At 37.2% G+C, this 15911-nt stretch overlaps 1 protein-coding gene across 3 annotated transcripts in view; it reads right to left on the reverse strand.

The window, feature by feature from the left end:
- Nucleotides 1–6024: 6024 nt before the first annotated feature.
- Nucleotides 6025–15911, reverse strand: part of ZNF507 (zinc finger protein 507) — a 40868-nt gene continuing 30981 nt past the window's right edge. For all 3 annotated transcript variants that reach the window (XM_081510457.1, XM_081510456.1, XM_081510455.1), the window contains 2 exons: nucleotides 9959–10093; nucleotides 6025–9831 (listed from right to left, as the gene is read on the reverse strand). In XM_081510457.1, coding sequence (XP_081366583.1) covers nucleotides 9462–9831; nucleotides 9959–10093 — 505 coding nt within the window. In that variant the 3' untranslated portion in view covers nucleotides 6025–9461. The remainder of the gene's footprint in view (nucleotides 9832–9958; nucleotides 10094–15911) is intronic.

Below are 15911 nucleotides of genomic sequence, written 5' to 3' on the forward strand. Positions count from 1 at the left end.
TGGGCAGGGAGGAAGATGGGAAATAATGTTAGGTTACATCAACAGATAATGGTTAAATACAAGTGCTGCTTTGGGATTTATCTTTGCCCCTTCTGCCTTTTTCCTTTGGAAAAAAAAAAAAAAAGTGCTAGTCACTGAGTCATGTCTGACTGTGATCCCATAGACTGTATAGCCTGCCAGGCTCCTCCGTCCAGGGAATTCTCCAGGCAAGAATACTGGAGTGGGTAGGCATTTCCTTCTCCAGGGGATCTTCCCAATCCAGGGATTGAACCCAGGTCTCCTGCATTGCTGGTGGATTCTTTACTGTCTGAGCCACAAGAGAAGTCCTTTCTCCTACCTGATCCTAATTCTTCTCGGTGGAACTATGAGAGCTACACCCCAGGCCCACAGGACAGTACCCCACAGAACGAGGCTGGCTTTGGGGCTGGCCTGCAGGTATACTTCAGAATTAGGATTGCTCTGCAACCAGAGTCCTGCAGGTCAAACTATCCTGTGTGATGGTTAGAAGACTGACTTTCGTGTGCGAGTCTTGCATGGTCTAAGGACATTTCTCACTGTTTTCAAGAACTTCCACCCTTCCTTAATAGTCCACTGCACTCCTATATAGTCAGCAGTTGGTTATACTGAGTGCATACAATTTAAAGTACCATTCTTTTTCCTTGGGCCATTCTGCCAGGTTACTAGCTTATTTAACGAAAAGAGGCATTCTTACATAGTCCTTAATGGCGGTTTATGGATGTGAGAGAGAGATTGATATAATGGTAGCAGGGTAACGTTCTGATACTTTATCCCAGGCCATTGTCTTTTGAGATGTGATATGAGTTGTGTACAATATAATATAGTCCAAGTACCAAGTTTGTCTTTTTTGGGTCTATTTTAAGAGATAGGATTATTTTGAGCTATTGTTGTTCAGTCACCCCATCATGTCCAACTCTTTGCAACCCCATGGATTGCAGCACTCCAGGCCTCTCTGTCCCTATCTTCTGAAATTTGTCGAAGTTCATGTCCATCGCATCAGTGATGCCATCCTCTTCTCCTTCTGCCCTCAAATCTCTCCCAGCATCAGGGACTTTTCCAATGAGTCAGCTGTTCACATCAGGTGACCAAAATACTGGAGTTTCAGCTTCAGCATCAGTCCTTCCAGTAAGTATTCAGGGTTGATTTCCCTTAAGATTGACTGGTTTGATCTCCTTGCTGTCCAGGGGACTTTCAGGAGTCATCTCCAGCACCACAGTTCGAAGGCATCAATTCTTCTGTGCTCTGTCTTCTTTACGGTCCAGCTCTCGTAACTGTGCGTCACCACGGGGAATATCATAGCCTTGACTATACGGACATTTGTCTGCAGAGTAACGTCTCTGCTTTTCAACACACTGTCTGTGTTTGTCAGTTTTCTGCCGAGAAGCAATCGTTTTCTGATTTCATGGCTGTAGTCACCCTCCGCAGTGATTTTAGAGCCCAAGAAGAGGAAATCTGTCACTACTTACACTTTTTCCCCTTCCATTTGCCATGGGGTGGATGCCATGATCTTAGTTTTATTAATCTTTAGTTTTAAGCCAAGTCTTTCCCTCTCCTCCTTCACCCTCATCAATAGGCTCTTCCGTTCCTCTTTGCTTTCTGCCACTAGAGTGATATCATCCGCATATCTGAGGTTGTTGTTTCTCCCGCCTATCTTGATTCCAGCTTGTAACTCATCCATTCTGACATTTCTCATGATGTATGTGTCCTTCCTCAAGACACAAACCAGTATGGTTCTTAGATTCCTTTCTAAGGCTGTAACAGGAAGCTCTGATACCATGATTTATAAGGGCATTTAATGCCTCCCTGTCCCCAACATACACACCGAATATTCAAGCAATGATATGAGCCACTGTTTGAGCTCACAGATGGCCAGACCTTTACACCCACGGTTCCCGATCTTCACAACAACTCTACAAGGCTTAAGTATCACTGTCTGTTTTACTGATGAAGAAACCAAAGCTCAAAAAAAGGTTGAAAGCCTTACTCAAGGTTACATAGCTTAGACCCAAGGACTGTCCAGAACTGTCAGAACTTGACTAGGTATCTTACAATCTTCTCCTTTAGTCCACATAACTTGAGGTAGGCATTATAACATCAATTTGACATTTCAGAAAATAAAAGCAATAACTGAACTTACAAGAGGTTAAAGCAGGTAAAACCAAACTATTTCAAACCAGCTAAGGTAGCAATACTCTGCGTGCAGCCTAGTGGGCTGTGCAGGGACACAATGACTGCTTCCCCATTAGGAAGATTCACACTTAGTTTTTTTTCCCTGTGATTACAAAGCAGGTTTTAAAAAGTGTCACACATAGGGGTTCAGGATGGAGGGGACACATGTATGCCTATGGACGATTCATATTGATGTATGGCAAAAACCGTCACAATATTGTAAAGTTAATTATCCTCCAATAAAAGTAAGAAAAGTGTCACACAGTAAACTGGAGCCTTTTTATCAGCATTGGCACACACAGCACAGGGGTGGCTCCAACTGGGCAGATTCTGGAGGGTTTGTTAACCTACAAGGTGACACCCTGCATGGACTCGTCTCAGCGTCACGACTGCACCGTCTGCCTTCTCATGCTTCATATGGAGAAGGGCTTAGAAAATAAAGAACCTTGAAACCACTAGTTTCCCACAATTATTTAATTATTTCTGCACAACTATTTTTTGTAGAGTGTTAGCTGTAGAGGACCAGAAATAAATACAGCTTAAGATGTGAACCGTATCCTGCTGTACTTAAAAGCCCAAAATAGAATTTTCTAACACCTTTTGTGGTTGGAAATACTGAATCTAAATAGGATTGCAGATACAAACATGTAGATTGATGTGTCTATTTCCGTAAAATGTGGCCACCATATTGGTGAAATATGGATACTAAAATTAATAAAATGACAAGTGGAACCTCAGCCCCCAATCTGGAGATATGCACTGAAGTGACAATAAGCCTTTACATAACGTTAGGTACTAATAAAAGATCTGAAAAATGAGTAACTTGTTTTATTTTGTTGAGGGTCTCTTCAGGTCACAATTTTCTGTTGTGTACATATTTAAGATGATATACTTTATTGATAATTAAAAAAACAGGGCTTCCCTGGTAGTCTAGTGATTAAGAATCCGCCTGCCAGTGCGAGGTATATGGGTATGGCACCTGGCCTGGGAAGACTCCACATGCTGCCAGGCAGCTAAGCCAGTGTTCCACACCTACTGAACCCAAAGCGCTCTATAGCCTGCGCTCCACAACAAGGGCAGCCACCACAATGGGAAGCCCGTGTACCGCAACTCGAGTGGTCCCTGCTCGCTGCAACTGGGGAAAGCCCACGTGCAGCAACGAAGACCCGGCACAACCTAAATAAATCTTTAAAAAGTAATTTTAAAAACACGTTAATATTACTGACACCAGTGGCAATGACATGGATAATTATTATTTTAATTTTTAAGAGGATAAAGCTGAGAAATTGGGGCTTAGCTTGTGGTCCAGTCAGTAAAGAGTCTGCCTGCAATGCAGGAAACCCGGGTTTGATCCTTGGGTCAGGAAGATCCTGTGGAGGAAGAAATAGCAACTCACTCCAGTATTCTAGCCTGGGAAATTCCATGGACAGAGGAGCCTGGTGCGCTACAGTCCATGGAGTCACAACAGTTGGACACAACTTATCAACTAAACAATGACAAAGCTGAAAAATCAGAAAGATGAAAATAGTTGGATCTGACTGCATGGTTAAAGAATAAATAAAACTCCATGCACCCGTCTTGTCCTTTTCAAACAACGGCCCCATGTGCCTCTGAATTGCCATGGGAGTATGTCTTACATTCAGGCTTGCAAATGGTTCCAAATGTTCCAAATGGTTCTTTTACTATCTGGATTAAGTGACACAACCGGTGTAAATGTGGTTGAGTTAGGAAGCAAAACAGTATCAACATCTGATAATTTTTTCTCTATAATGGTAAGAATTTATATTAGATGCCTAAAATTAAACTTTAATTCAAAGGATGATCTACTATAATCAACTTTTTTTAAGGCAAACAATTTAAACAGGAATTACTCATACTGGAAAAATAATCAATAGATAAAAATCAATGTCATAGCACTTTATGGTTCAAATGAGAAAACTGGATACAGCATATTAATGTATAACCAGAAAAATGAGGTCTACAGTTCCCCAGCACAACATACACACTGGATTCTGCTGCACATTAAGGACTCTGGAAATGGTTTAAGCATCTTAGTCATTTGGATTCTAAGATATAAACCAGAACATACTATCTATTGTATGGCACCAATTAAAAACAGAAACGTCTCTTAAGAATTTACAGGGCCAAGAATGTTTATTTTACATCTTTGCTGCCTGATACAGAAGAATCTATGTAGGTGAATACTCGCACTTTTTCTTAGATCTGCCAGTTTAATCAACAGTTCTACATCAAAGCCAACCACAACCGCACCTGAGCTCAATCTGGTTTTAGGCTCAGAGCAGCTATTCATTCGTTATAAAGAGGTGTATCTGAGGCTCTTTATATCCTGGATTATGCAAGTCAACTGGTCACCATGGTTGAGTGGATTAGCTGCCACAGTTACCTCCCAATAGTTACATCATTGAAGGGGTGAAGTAGGGAGGGTACATCAGCACCACAAGGTTGTCAGGAGGAAAAGGGTACATTTTAAAGCAGCATTATTATTTAATTATGTTATTTTAAACAAATCATGTTTGGCTTTAAGTAGAGATGATGAAACAGGTTGAAGTTGTAAATTATGGGTAGGGCTGTAGAAGAACAGGAAGACTATAAAAATTACAGAGGGAGAGATAATATAAAACAGTGCTATATAATAAAGTTTTCTTCATAAGAAGCCTTTTTTCTTTCTCAGAGCTTTAAAGCACAGATGATACCACATCAGAGGTCAGCAAACTCTACCAAATGATTTACTATTAAACAGATCGTAAATAAGTTGGGTTTTGTGGTGCATGTATTTTGTAACAACTATTTAGTGCTGCTGTTGTACCTCAAAATTAGCCATATAAAATATGCAAATGACTGGGTGTGGCTGTGTTCCAGTAAAACTTTATTTACAAATATGGGTGTCGGCCAGATTTCAAGCAAGAACTGTCAGTTTACTAATCCCTCTTCTAAATCACCACAGAAATACAATGTGCACCACATATGCAATTCAAAATTTTACAGCAGCTACACAAAAAAATAAGCACGTGAAATTCATTTTAATGTTTTATTTAATCCAAAATATCCCAAATATCATTTCAACAAGTAATCAATATAAAAAGCTATCAATGAGATACATTTAAAAAAATATGTCTCCAGAACTGTTGTATATTGTACACTCAGCATCCGAGTCTTACAAGTGCTCAGCAGCCACATGTGGCTGGTGGCTACCAAACTGCACCGTATGTTCTGGATCTTCTGTGCTGGGATTTCTACAGCTCTCTGGAGGCTGGCAACAGTATTGGGATTTGGCTCTTGAAAAGATAGGGGTATAATTATGCTGCCTCTGGGAGACAGGACAAGGGATTAAAGCTTTTGGGAAGAAATATGTGGCCTCGGACACTAGCAGTTGAGGTAGCCCATGATTCTAGGGCAATGTAACTAGACCAATGATATCGTCAGACTAGCTTCACTTGCCAATGCAATGAATCAATGCACATGCAAAATGCTAACTGCCGTTAAGAGAGCTAGTCTTGAGCACTTAGACTGTATCAGAATTTAAAGCATATATGGATGCGGAAGATAGCTGTGTAGCAAAGAAAAAAAAACTTCAAAAATTAAATCGATTTTTTAAAAAGATTAAAACAATCTAAATGCTTTTTCAGTTACCTCTGTCCAACACAGTATAATGGTAGTCACCAATAGTTTAACACATTACTAAGAGGTAATCATAACCCTTATCTTAAGCCTGGGGAAGTTCTTCATTATTCAAACCCAAATTTCTAAGTGATTAAATCAGCATTTCCAAATTAAGAATGGACATAACTTTTTGTTAATAAAACTTAGAGGCAAGTGTTTTTAACAAAAAATTTATTACCAAAATACAATATTAAAGTCAATACATGACAAACTCCTGTAAAGCAAAATAAATTATTCTAACATTGTACAGTATTTCCAAAGGTAGTTAAAGAAGCGCTAAGACCTTGCTTCACTGTTTACTGAACAGATAAACTGTTCTACCATGAACACAATCCTAGAGTTTTAGGCATTAAGGCATGCAGCTTGATGCGCAGGATAATTTTACAAAATGCAAATCATCCTATTTTAATAAGATACAGTGTCAGAATTAACTGTAGTCTTTACATGTCAGTGTTTCGGAAATTTTCAGACTTTGGCTATAGAAGCAATGCCATAGTGTTACACAATACTTACTTCTTAAAAAAATACATGTATTCATGTCCATGAATATCAAACTCAAATTTCTATTAAATATATTTTATAGAATATTACTTAGAGCACCTTGCTGTACAATAAAAAAAAGATTAAATAAGTGTCTATGAAAACTAAAAATATAGTAAGTCTCAATAGAGAAGCCTGCTTGTCTCTGTCAAGCCAAGTACATTGCAGGAAGATACAATGTAAACATAGGTGCCCACCACTTGCTTTGTGAAAAGAGACAAAAAAAATAGTAGCAAAGCCACCGATAGCTACCTCGAATAGACGAAAGATCTAGAATAAAGGCTTCAGTCAGTGTCACCACACTGCACTGGTAGGACTCAGAACTTGAAGTCTACAGGTCAACTGGAATATAGGCATGGTACTGTTAGAACACTGGGGGTCCCAACCATATTCTGGATTACTAGAGAAAGAGAGAAAATGATAGAGCCCTGATAAAGTATTATTTATAATGATCAGAATACATCATCTTCCCCCTCCCCACCTTTGCCTTATCCAGTAAGTTTGTTTTAAAAACTATGTTCACTATCAAATCTTAGAATTTAAGTGTTCAGCGTGGAAAACAAATAACTGAGTTTTGTATAATAAAAGATCGAGTACTAGTAAATATTATTCCTATATAACGAGAATTCCTGCCATTTTAATACCTCTCTCTTCTAGAATTAAAATTGCATATTTAGTCTTCATCAGTACTTTTAGAAATACTCAATTGTTCTTGGTGGAGACAGTTAACTTAAGGCTTGTCACAAAACTGTAACGGGAAAGTACAGAACATTTTTGGTATATGGTTCCTCCTACAGGCCAGGAGAAAGCTTTTGGAGATATTTTAGGCTAGAGTCAGATGAATATTTAAAGACTTTTGAATTTCTGGGTTAATTTTTTTCCCATGAGCTAGGGAAAATTTAAATTTGTGATTCCAAATGGAAAATATAAGTAACAACCAATGGAAGTGGTTTAAGGAAATGAAGAAATTTAATTAAAAAATTCATTGTTGAAATTTTGGGAATGTTTTTTAGTTATTAGCATTTTCCAAATGATTATATAAAATTAAAGCCAAGGAAAATTTATGGAACAAAAAAATTCTTCTAAGGTTGTCAGTTTTCAGAATAATAGATTTTTATAAAGAAACACTGAGCCAGAGCCACCAGTAATGAAAAAACTGAGTGAAAACAATATAGTAATAATGGAACCATTTAAAATGTTTCATTTGAATTTGAAATAAAATTTCACTGTGTTTTAATCCTGAAAACAGAAGAAAATGAGAAAACCCATTGTATGGGGTGTTGGGTAATACAGTTTAGTATATATGAATTCATCTTCTCTTTTAAAAACCAGATATCAGAAATGGATTAACTTTCACAAATAAATTAAAGCTACCTAAATTAAAGAGCTGCAGAGTTATGATCAATTCTGTTTGTTCAAATATCACCATCAAATGAGATTAAAAAAAAAAAATCAGACAATATTTCTGCTTAAATAGTTCCCAATGCTATCTAAAAAACGTTAATTTGTTCAATTCATACCTGGACTTTGGGAAGAGAATTCTTTCCTAAAACGTGTCTATAGAGTATCCTATTCAAAAAATTCTGTTTTCGATGTTTTCTAAGACTTATGAGAGTCACAGCCTTAGCTCTAGAGAATGAAGTCAGGTTCAGAAAGAGCACCATGAAGATGGCACACGGCATGGTGCACCGGCCACTTTTTGATTTGTAGGCAGAACTGACATTAACAGAACAACGCACACATCAATGATCAGGACTACGAAAGCAAAACCAAAAAACTCTGTTCTCTTTACCCTTTGAAATACACTGTAATACAAAATGCATAACTAACGAGAAGATTTCATCTGATGGCGAGTTTTCACTGGCTTCCCATGTGTCCTATTGCACACCAAAAAAAACGCAATTTCCTGGATAGGAGAAACCCAAATGTTTTTTGTTATTAAAAGTTTTAGAAACACTGAATTTTTACTGTATTTTAGCCGCATTTGGCTATACTTCATATGTAAGTATAACTAAATAAAAAACTAAAGGAAATAAAATCTCAATAGTAGTACTCATTTGAAGGGGCTTCTCAATTTCATCCCACTTCCCCTAAATGATTTTTATTTAACAGTTTAAACTATTTCCAAGGTCTCATGGCTAGATGCAGGTTCCTACTTTGTTGTTTTAACAGACTTTTTTAGATAACAAGCTTGGTCTAGTTTAGAAGAGTGGATTAGAAGGCCTATGTTAATTACTAAGAAAACTGGGTTTTCTATCAACACTGAAAAGAATCACTGTGCTCAACCAGTCACCATTTTTATGAACCTTGAGTTTTGATTTGAGGATGGTAGGAATTCACCTTTCTCCTCTTTTGCTCACAAGACATTCACTGTATATTTAAGACAATAATTTACTTTGTAAATGGTTACTTATAATCTAGATTTGGATTTAGAAATCTCTTTTCTTTCCAAAGAGTAAAGTATTAATAATATATCTCAGGTTGAGTATAGATTTACTTCTATCAATCTGGCAAAAGATTTTGATTGATCGTCTCAAAGCCCTGTAATCATCTTTTTTTTCTTGTTGATACCAAAAAACCTTCAACACTTGCCTCCCGTTTCTGACAAGAGGCCTGTCATTCATGTCAAAATTGAGAATAAAGAAAACTAAGGTCTGCTTAAGACTGTGACACTTTAGTAACAGTATGTTTTGGAACAGTTCCTGCAAAGCCCCTTCTTAACTCTTCTGCTTGCATTTCTACACTATAATAAGCTTTTAATAATAAATACACTCAAACTAAGAGGTAACAGAAGGTTATTGTAAGGTTATATCTTTGCTGCCTCCTCAACCCATGTCCCCTTACTCAAAATGCTTAAATATTATTACCCCTTATCTATTTGGAATTTCTTTTATTACATTACAAATTTAGTTTCAAAGTCCCATCTGTCATTTCCTCAAGAATCACACCAACTATTTCCTCTGTGTCCAGTAAGTTACTGGACAGCACAAAGGGCAAACTGCAGTTTAAAGGATTCTTCTTCGGCTGGTTTCCTCTTTGGATAACGATTCCATCTAATTTGTGTTTAGAGTTGTGTTGTGGTCCTTATTTAGGATGATGTTTACAATTTCACCCTCATGCTCTTTCATATGATCCAAGAGATTCTCTTTGCTGGTAGATTCAAAACCACATATACAACAACAGAAGAGTAAAACGCAATACTCCACGCCAGGAGGGGCCAGACTGGAGTTTTTTTCTAAACTGCATGAGGTATTACTTGCAGGGCTTAGCTTCTCACTCTCGTTGGGACCTTTGACTTCACTGGGAGCCTGGGGAATCAGCTCTGAGGATGACACCAAATTTTCTGAACTTCCAGAAGTGAGAGAATCGGCTCTTTCTTCACTGCTGTTTAATATTGTCTTTCCAGAGGATTTCCCCCGAATCCTTAGAACAACACACATCAAATCTTGAGTTGGTTATAATGCAGACTAGTAGATTTAAATCTAACTTTACAGAAAATGTATATATATGTAACAGTAATTTATTTATATATAATAGTAAGATCAAATACCTGCCACTTTGTGAAATTGCATCATTAATAGCCTTGTTTACTTGTTCGTAGTTGTAATTTTGGTCACTGGCATGCTTCCACATGTGAGACTTCAAAGAAGGAGGATGGCTGCACACATACCCACACAATGAGCATCTGAAAAACCGAGATGCAGGAAATCAGATGATCCCACAATCCTGTAACAACTATTAAATTTGTTCTCCTGAGGATTTATTAGATATCACATTTCACTGAGTCTAAGATGCTACTGATTATAAGAGACATATTGATATCAGAGGCTACAATGTCCTAGTGCGGATCTCTCAGAATCAATGAAATAAAAGTATTTTACATTATAAAGAAATTATAAGAGTGAGGACAAACATCCCAAACTACTTTAGCTATTACAGTATTTGGAAAGATTTCTAATATACTAACATGCAAAATCTTTGCACTAAATTATTTAACCACACACACACACACAAATATACAAATCAATTCTCTATACCACTCTATTTCTTAAGAAAGCAAAAAGGAATTAAATAATTTTCAACATGAACTCTGTGCTTACTTATAAATTCACAGAAAATGTAAGTAGTAGTCCTGAATGCTTCAACAATGTAGATTTCATAAGTAAAACAGATACTTATCTTAAAGTTTCTAGTCCAAGTAACAATTGTTTGACATAGTTGGGCACATTCAGTAAAATCTGAACTGAATGAACTACTTAAAAAAATTAACAGATTATTTAGAGCATGTTTATGTTTATCCTCTTTCCCCTCTGCACCCAAGTCCTCCTATCATTAACATCTTGCATCAGTATGGAATATTTGTTACAACTGATGAACCAGTATTGATACATTATTATTAACTAGTGTCTACAGTTTACATTAGGGTTCACTATGTTGTACAGTTCTTTGTATTTTGATACATGCATAATGCCATGAATCCATTATAATATCATGCTGAATAATTTCCCAACCTTAAACATCCTCTGGCACCTCCACCTACTTATCCCTCCCATGCCCTAACCACTGGCAGTCACCAATCCTTTTATTGTCTCCATAGTTCTGCCTTTTCTAGAATGCTGCATATTTGGAATCATACTGTATACAGCCTCTTCAGACTGGTTTCTCTACCTTAGCCATTTGCATGTAAGTTCTTCCATGTCTTTTCAGAGCTTGAGAGGCCCCTCCCTCCATCGCTGAATAATATCCCACCAAGCTACCATATTTGTTACTGTTTTCCATTGGTTGTTCTTGTTCTATTAATTCCTTCTACTCTTTTTCTGCCTTTTGTGGTTTTCATTGAGCATATTATATGATTCAATTTTTCTCCTTTCTTAGCATGTCAGTTATACTTATTTTTTTACTTTATATTATTGGTTTCCCTAGTGTTTGGCAAATACATTTACAGCTAATCCAAACCCACCTTCAAGTAACACTATACTGGCTTCATGGATAGCTCGGGTACATTATGATAAAATAAAGACATCTAGTTGCTCCCAAGTTTTGTCAATTATGAATAAAGCTTCTATTAAACATTCATGTGCAGGGTTTTCTGTGAATATAAGTTTTCATCATTTGTGTAAATACTTAAGAGCAGAATGTTTATCTTTTTAGGAAACTGCAAACATCCTTTTAAAAAGTCATTTTTAATAAATACTGAATCACCCAATCTAACAAATCAGGTAACTTATCTGAACTCTTCACCACAACAAGAGAGTCAGCAGAGGGTAAAAGAACCACTTTGAGACATGCCAGAACATTCTGTTCTTAACAAGGTCTGCTCTCAGGAGAAATTATTTAACCAGAGCCTAACCTACTGGAGTTTCATCAGAGCATAACTGACCTGAGGGAAAGAAATACCCAACTCCAGGCCACTCCAGCTATCTTGTCCACCAAGGGCTGGGGAGGGAGGGGACTGAGAAGTACAGTTCACAGTCCAGAGGCAGAGGCTCACTAAAAACCTGAGACCTAGTCATGGACTACAGAACATTTTCCCTCCCTTTATTTTTAATCATCACATTTCTGAAGTCCTACTGACAGCACAGCCTTTTACCCAGTACATCATGCCTGATTATCAAGAAAAAATTATAAGACATACTAAGAGGCAAAAACCAAAGTTAAGAGACAGAGCAAGCACGGGAACAACAGTCAGATATGGCAGGATGTTGGAATTATTAGACTGCTGATTTAAAACAACTATGATTAATAATTCTAAGAGCCCCAATCAATAAAATACATAGCATGGGAAAACATATGAGTAACAAAGCAGAGAGATGGAAATTCTGAAAAAGAGCCAAAAAGAAATCAAAGAGATCAGAACCCTCTAAAATGAGATGAAAAAACAGATAACAGAAACGAGGAGTCCTATAAGGGGCTTATTAGTGGACTGGATATACCTGAGGAAGGAATCTCTGAGCCTGAGGATATCCCAACAGATAGAAACCTCCAAATCAAAAAGCCAAAAAAAAGGACTGGAAAAAACAGAAAGAATATACAACTACAAAAAGTGTAATCTATGTGTAATGGGAATACTAGAAGAGAGAAAGGAGCAGAAGAAATTTATTTTAAACAATAATGACTGAGAAGTTCCCTAAATTAACATCAGATATCAAACCATAGATACAAGCTTCTCAGAGAACACCAAACAGGATAAATGGCAGAAAGAGTCCACATAAGTGTGTCAGTTTTGAACTACAGAAAATAAAAGAAAAAGAAAAAAGGAGCCAGAGGGAGAGATAAGCAAAGAAGAATTAAATCAAACTTCTCAGAAACAGTGCAAGAAAGAAGAGTAGAGTGAACTATTCAAAGTGTTGAGAGAAAAATCAACCAACGTAGAGTTCTGTACCAGCAAAATTACTCTTCAAAAGTGGGCAGAAATAAAGACTTCCTCCAACAAACAAAGTTGAAGTAATCTGTTGCTGGTAAATCTGTCTTGCAAGAAAGGTTAAAGAAGTTCTTTAGAAAGAAGGAAAATGATAAAAGCTCAGAAATGTGGATCTACACAAAGAAAGGAAAAACATCAGATAAGGGATGTTGCTGCTGCTGTTTAGTTGCTAAGTTGTGTCTGAATTTCTGCCACGCCATGACTGTAGCCTGCCAGGCTCCTCTGTCCATGTAATTCCTGAGGCAAGAATACTGGAGGGGGTTGCCATTTCTCCCTCTTGGGGGTCTTCCTGACCCAGGGATCAAACCAGTGTTTCCTGCATAGGCAGGAGGATTCTGTACCACTGAACCACCAGGGAAGTCTCAGATAAGGTGTAAGAGAGGGTAAAATAAAAGTTTTTAATTTTAATTGATCTGAGAGATAACAGTTTGTTTAAAATAATAGCAACAATATATTCGATTATATATGCTTATGTATGTGTGCACACAGGTATGTGCACGCACACACACGCGCGCACACACACACACACACACATTCGATGTATAAATGAAATGAAAGAAGTAATGCAGGTAATGGAAGAGAAGAATTAGGTTATTTTATTATAATGTACCTGGGATACCCATGAAGCCAGTAATGTTACTTGAAGGTGGATTTGGATTAGCTGTAAATGTGTATGCCAAACCCTAGGAAACCATTAATGAAAGTAAAAAAAAATAAGTACAACCCATATGCTAAGAAAGGAGAGAAAATGGAATCACATAACATGCTCAATGAAAACCACAAAAGGCAGAAAAAGAGTAAAAGAAAAAAATAGAACGCAGCAAATAGAAAATGGTAACAAATATGCAGCTATGAATTCAACTATTATCAATCATCATTTAAACGTCAATGGTCTAAATACACCAATTAAAAGACAGAGATTGGGACTTTCCTAGTGGCTCAGGGGATAAGAATCGCCTGCCAATGCAGAGGACAAGGGTTCAATCCCTGTTCTGCGAAGAGAATCCACTGCAATGAGAAGCCCACCCAACACAATGATGAGTAGCTCCCACTTGCTGCAACTAGAGAAAGCCTGCATGCAGTCCCAGTGCAGAGCCCAACGAAGACCCAGTGCAGCTAAAAGTAAATTAAAGAAAGACAGAGATTGTCAAGTGGGATCAAAACCAAGACCCAACTATACACTGTCTATAAGAAACTCACTTTATAAAGACACATATCAAATGGATAAAGAATACCTACAGTAAACCTATAGGTAACACCATACTTAATAAGAAACAAAAAGCTTTCCCGATAAGTTTAAGAACAAAGCACAGATGTCTTGTCTAACCATGCCTTTTCAACATCATAACTGAAGTCCTAGCTAATGCAATATGTGTGTGTGTGTGTGTATACATGCATACACACAGTTTGTTCACGTATCATCTGATTGTCTACACAGAAAATCTTAAAGCATATACCCAAAAACTCCTAGAATAAGTAATTATATCAAGATTGCAGGACACAAGGTTAATATCTTAAAAAAGTCAATTGCTTTCCTATATTCTAGCCATAAACAAGCAGTATTTGAAATTAAGAACATTTAATCCCACTTACCTTAGCAGTACTGAAAACAAAATATTTAGGTATAAAACTAACAAAATATGTACAAGGTCTGTCTTTATGAAGAAAACTACAAAACTCTGATAAATCAAAGAGCTATAAATATAGAGAGTGTCTGTATTCATGGATAGGAAGACTCAAGTACTGTCAAAATGTTAGTTCTTCCCAACTTGATCTATAGATTCAATATTATTCCAATAAAAACCCCAGCAAGTTATTTTGTGGATATTGACAAACTGATTCTAAAGTTTACATGGAAGGCAAAAGATCCAGAAGAGCCAACACAATATGGAAGGAGAAGGACAAAGTTGGGAGTGTGACACCACACATCCATGGAATCAAGAAAAGATGACTGGTCACCAAGCTTTGAGTCACTGAGAGGGGATAAATAGGTGGGATTCAGCCAATTTTTTTAGGGTAGTGAAACTACTCTGTATGATACTGTAATGGTAGATACATGTCATTATAAATTTGCTCAAATGCACAGAGTGTGCAGTATCAAGAGTGAACCGAAATATAAACTACAGACTCAGGATTACAATGATGCATCAATACTGGCTCATCAGTTCTCACAAATGTGCTGCTCTGGTGGGGAATGCTGATGACGGGGGAAGCTATGAGTGTGTGGGGCACAGAGGACATGGGAAATCTCTGCTTCCGCTTGATACTGCAGTGAACCTAAACTGCCTCTAAAAATTCACCTATTAAACATAAGCTGACAGTGGGGCTTCCCTCACGGTCCAACGGTTAAAACTCTGCATTTCCACTGCAGGGGGCATGATGAGATATTAATTTTTTTCCCTAAAGGCCCACTATTCCAGTGACTAAAGTCAATAGACTAGCCAGCTTCTTTGTATTTAACTTAGCCTGTACATTTAAAGTTCCAGAGACCTTTATATAAAATATAAAAAGCTTTTATAAAAAGAATATACATATATACATGGCATTATTAAAATATTACTATTATTCTTTTAATCTACTATAGAAGTCTGTTTTCCAGCATTTTATTCAGTATACCTGCATTGAGAGTCATAAGTGAGATTGGTATATAGTTTTCTTTCTGTTGCCCTTGCCAAATTTTAGTATCAATATTATTCTAATTTTATAAAAAGACTTTGAAAGCCTTTTTACAAAGGCTTTATATTTAAGAAAAAAGAAAAAAACTTTTATAAAAAGGTGAAGGGCTTCCCAGGTGGCACTAGTGGTAAAGAACCTGCCTTCCAACACAGGAGACATATGAGACGCAGGTTCAATCCCTGGGTCGGGAAGATCCTTTGGAGGAGGGCATGGCAACCCACTCCAGTATTCTTGCCTAGAGAATCCCATGGACAGAGGAAATGGAGGGCTACAGTCCATAGGGTCTCTCAAGAGCCAGACACAACTGAAGCGACTTGGCAGGCAATGTTGTGTTTTTCATGGGAGGCTTATTTTAGGAACACAGAGAATTTAATATTAGAAAATATATTATTATAAATCACTATTC

This window comes from Giraffa tippelskirchi, chromosome 7 (genome assembly GCF_054371585.1).
Source record: "Giraffa tippelskirchi isolate mGirTip1 chromosome 7, T2T-mGirTip1v1.2.pri, whole genome shotgun sequence".
NCBI classification, from domain to species: Eukaryota; Metazoa; Chordata; class Mammalia; order Artiodactyla; family Giraffidae; genus Giraffa; species Giraffa tippelskirchi.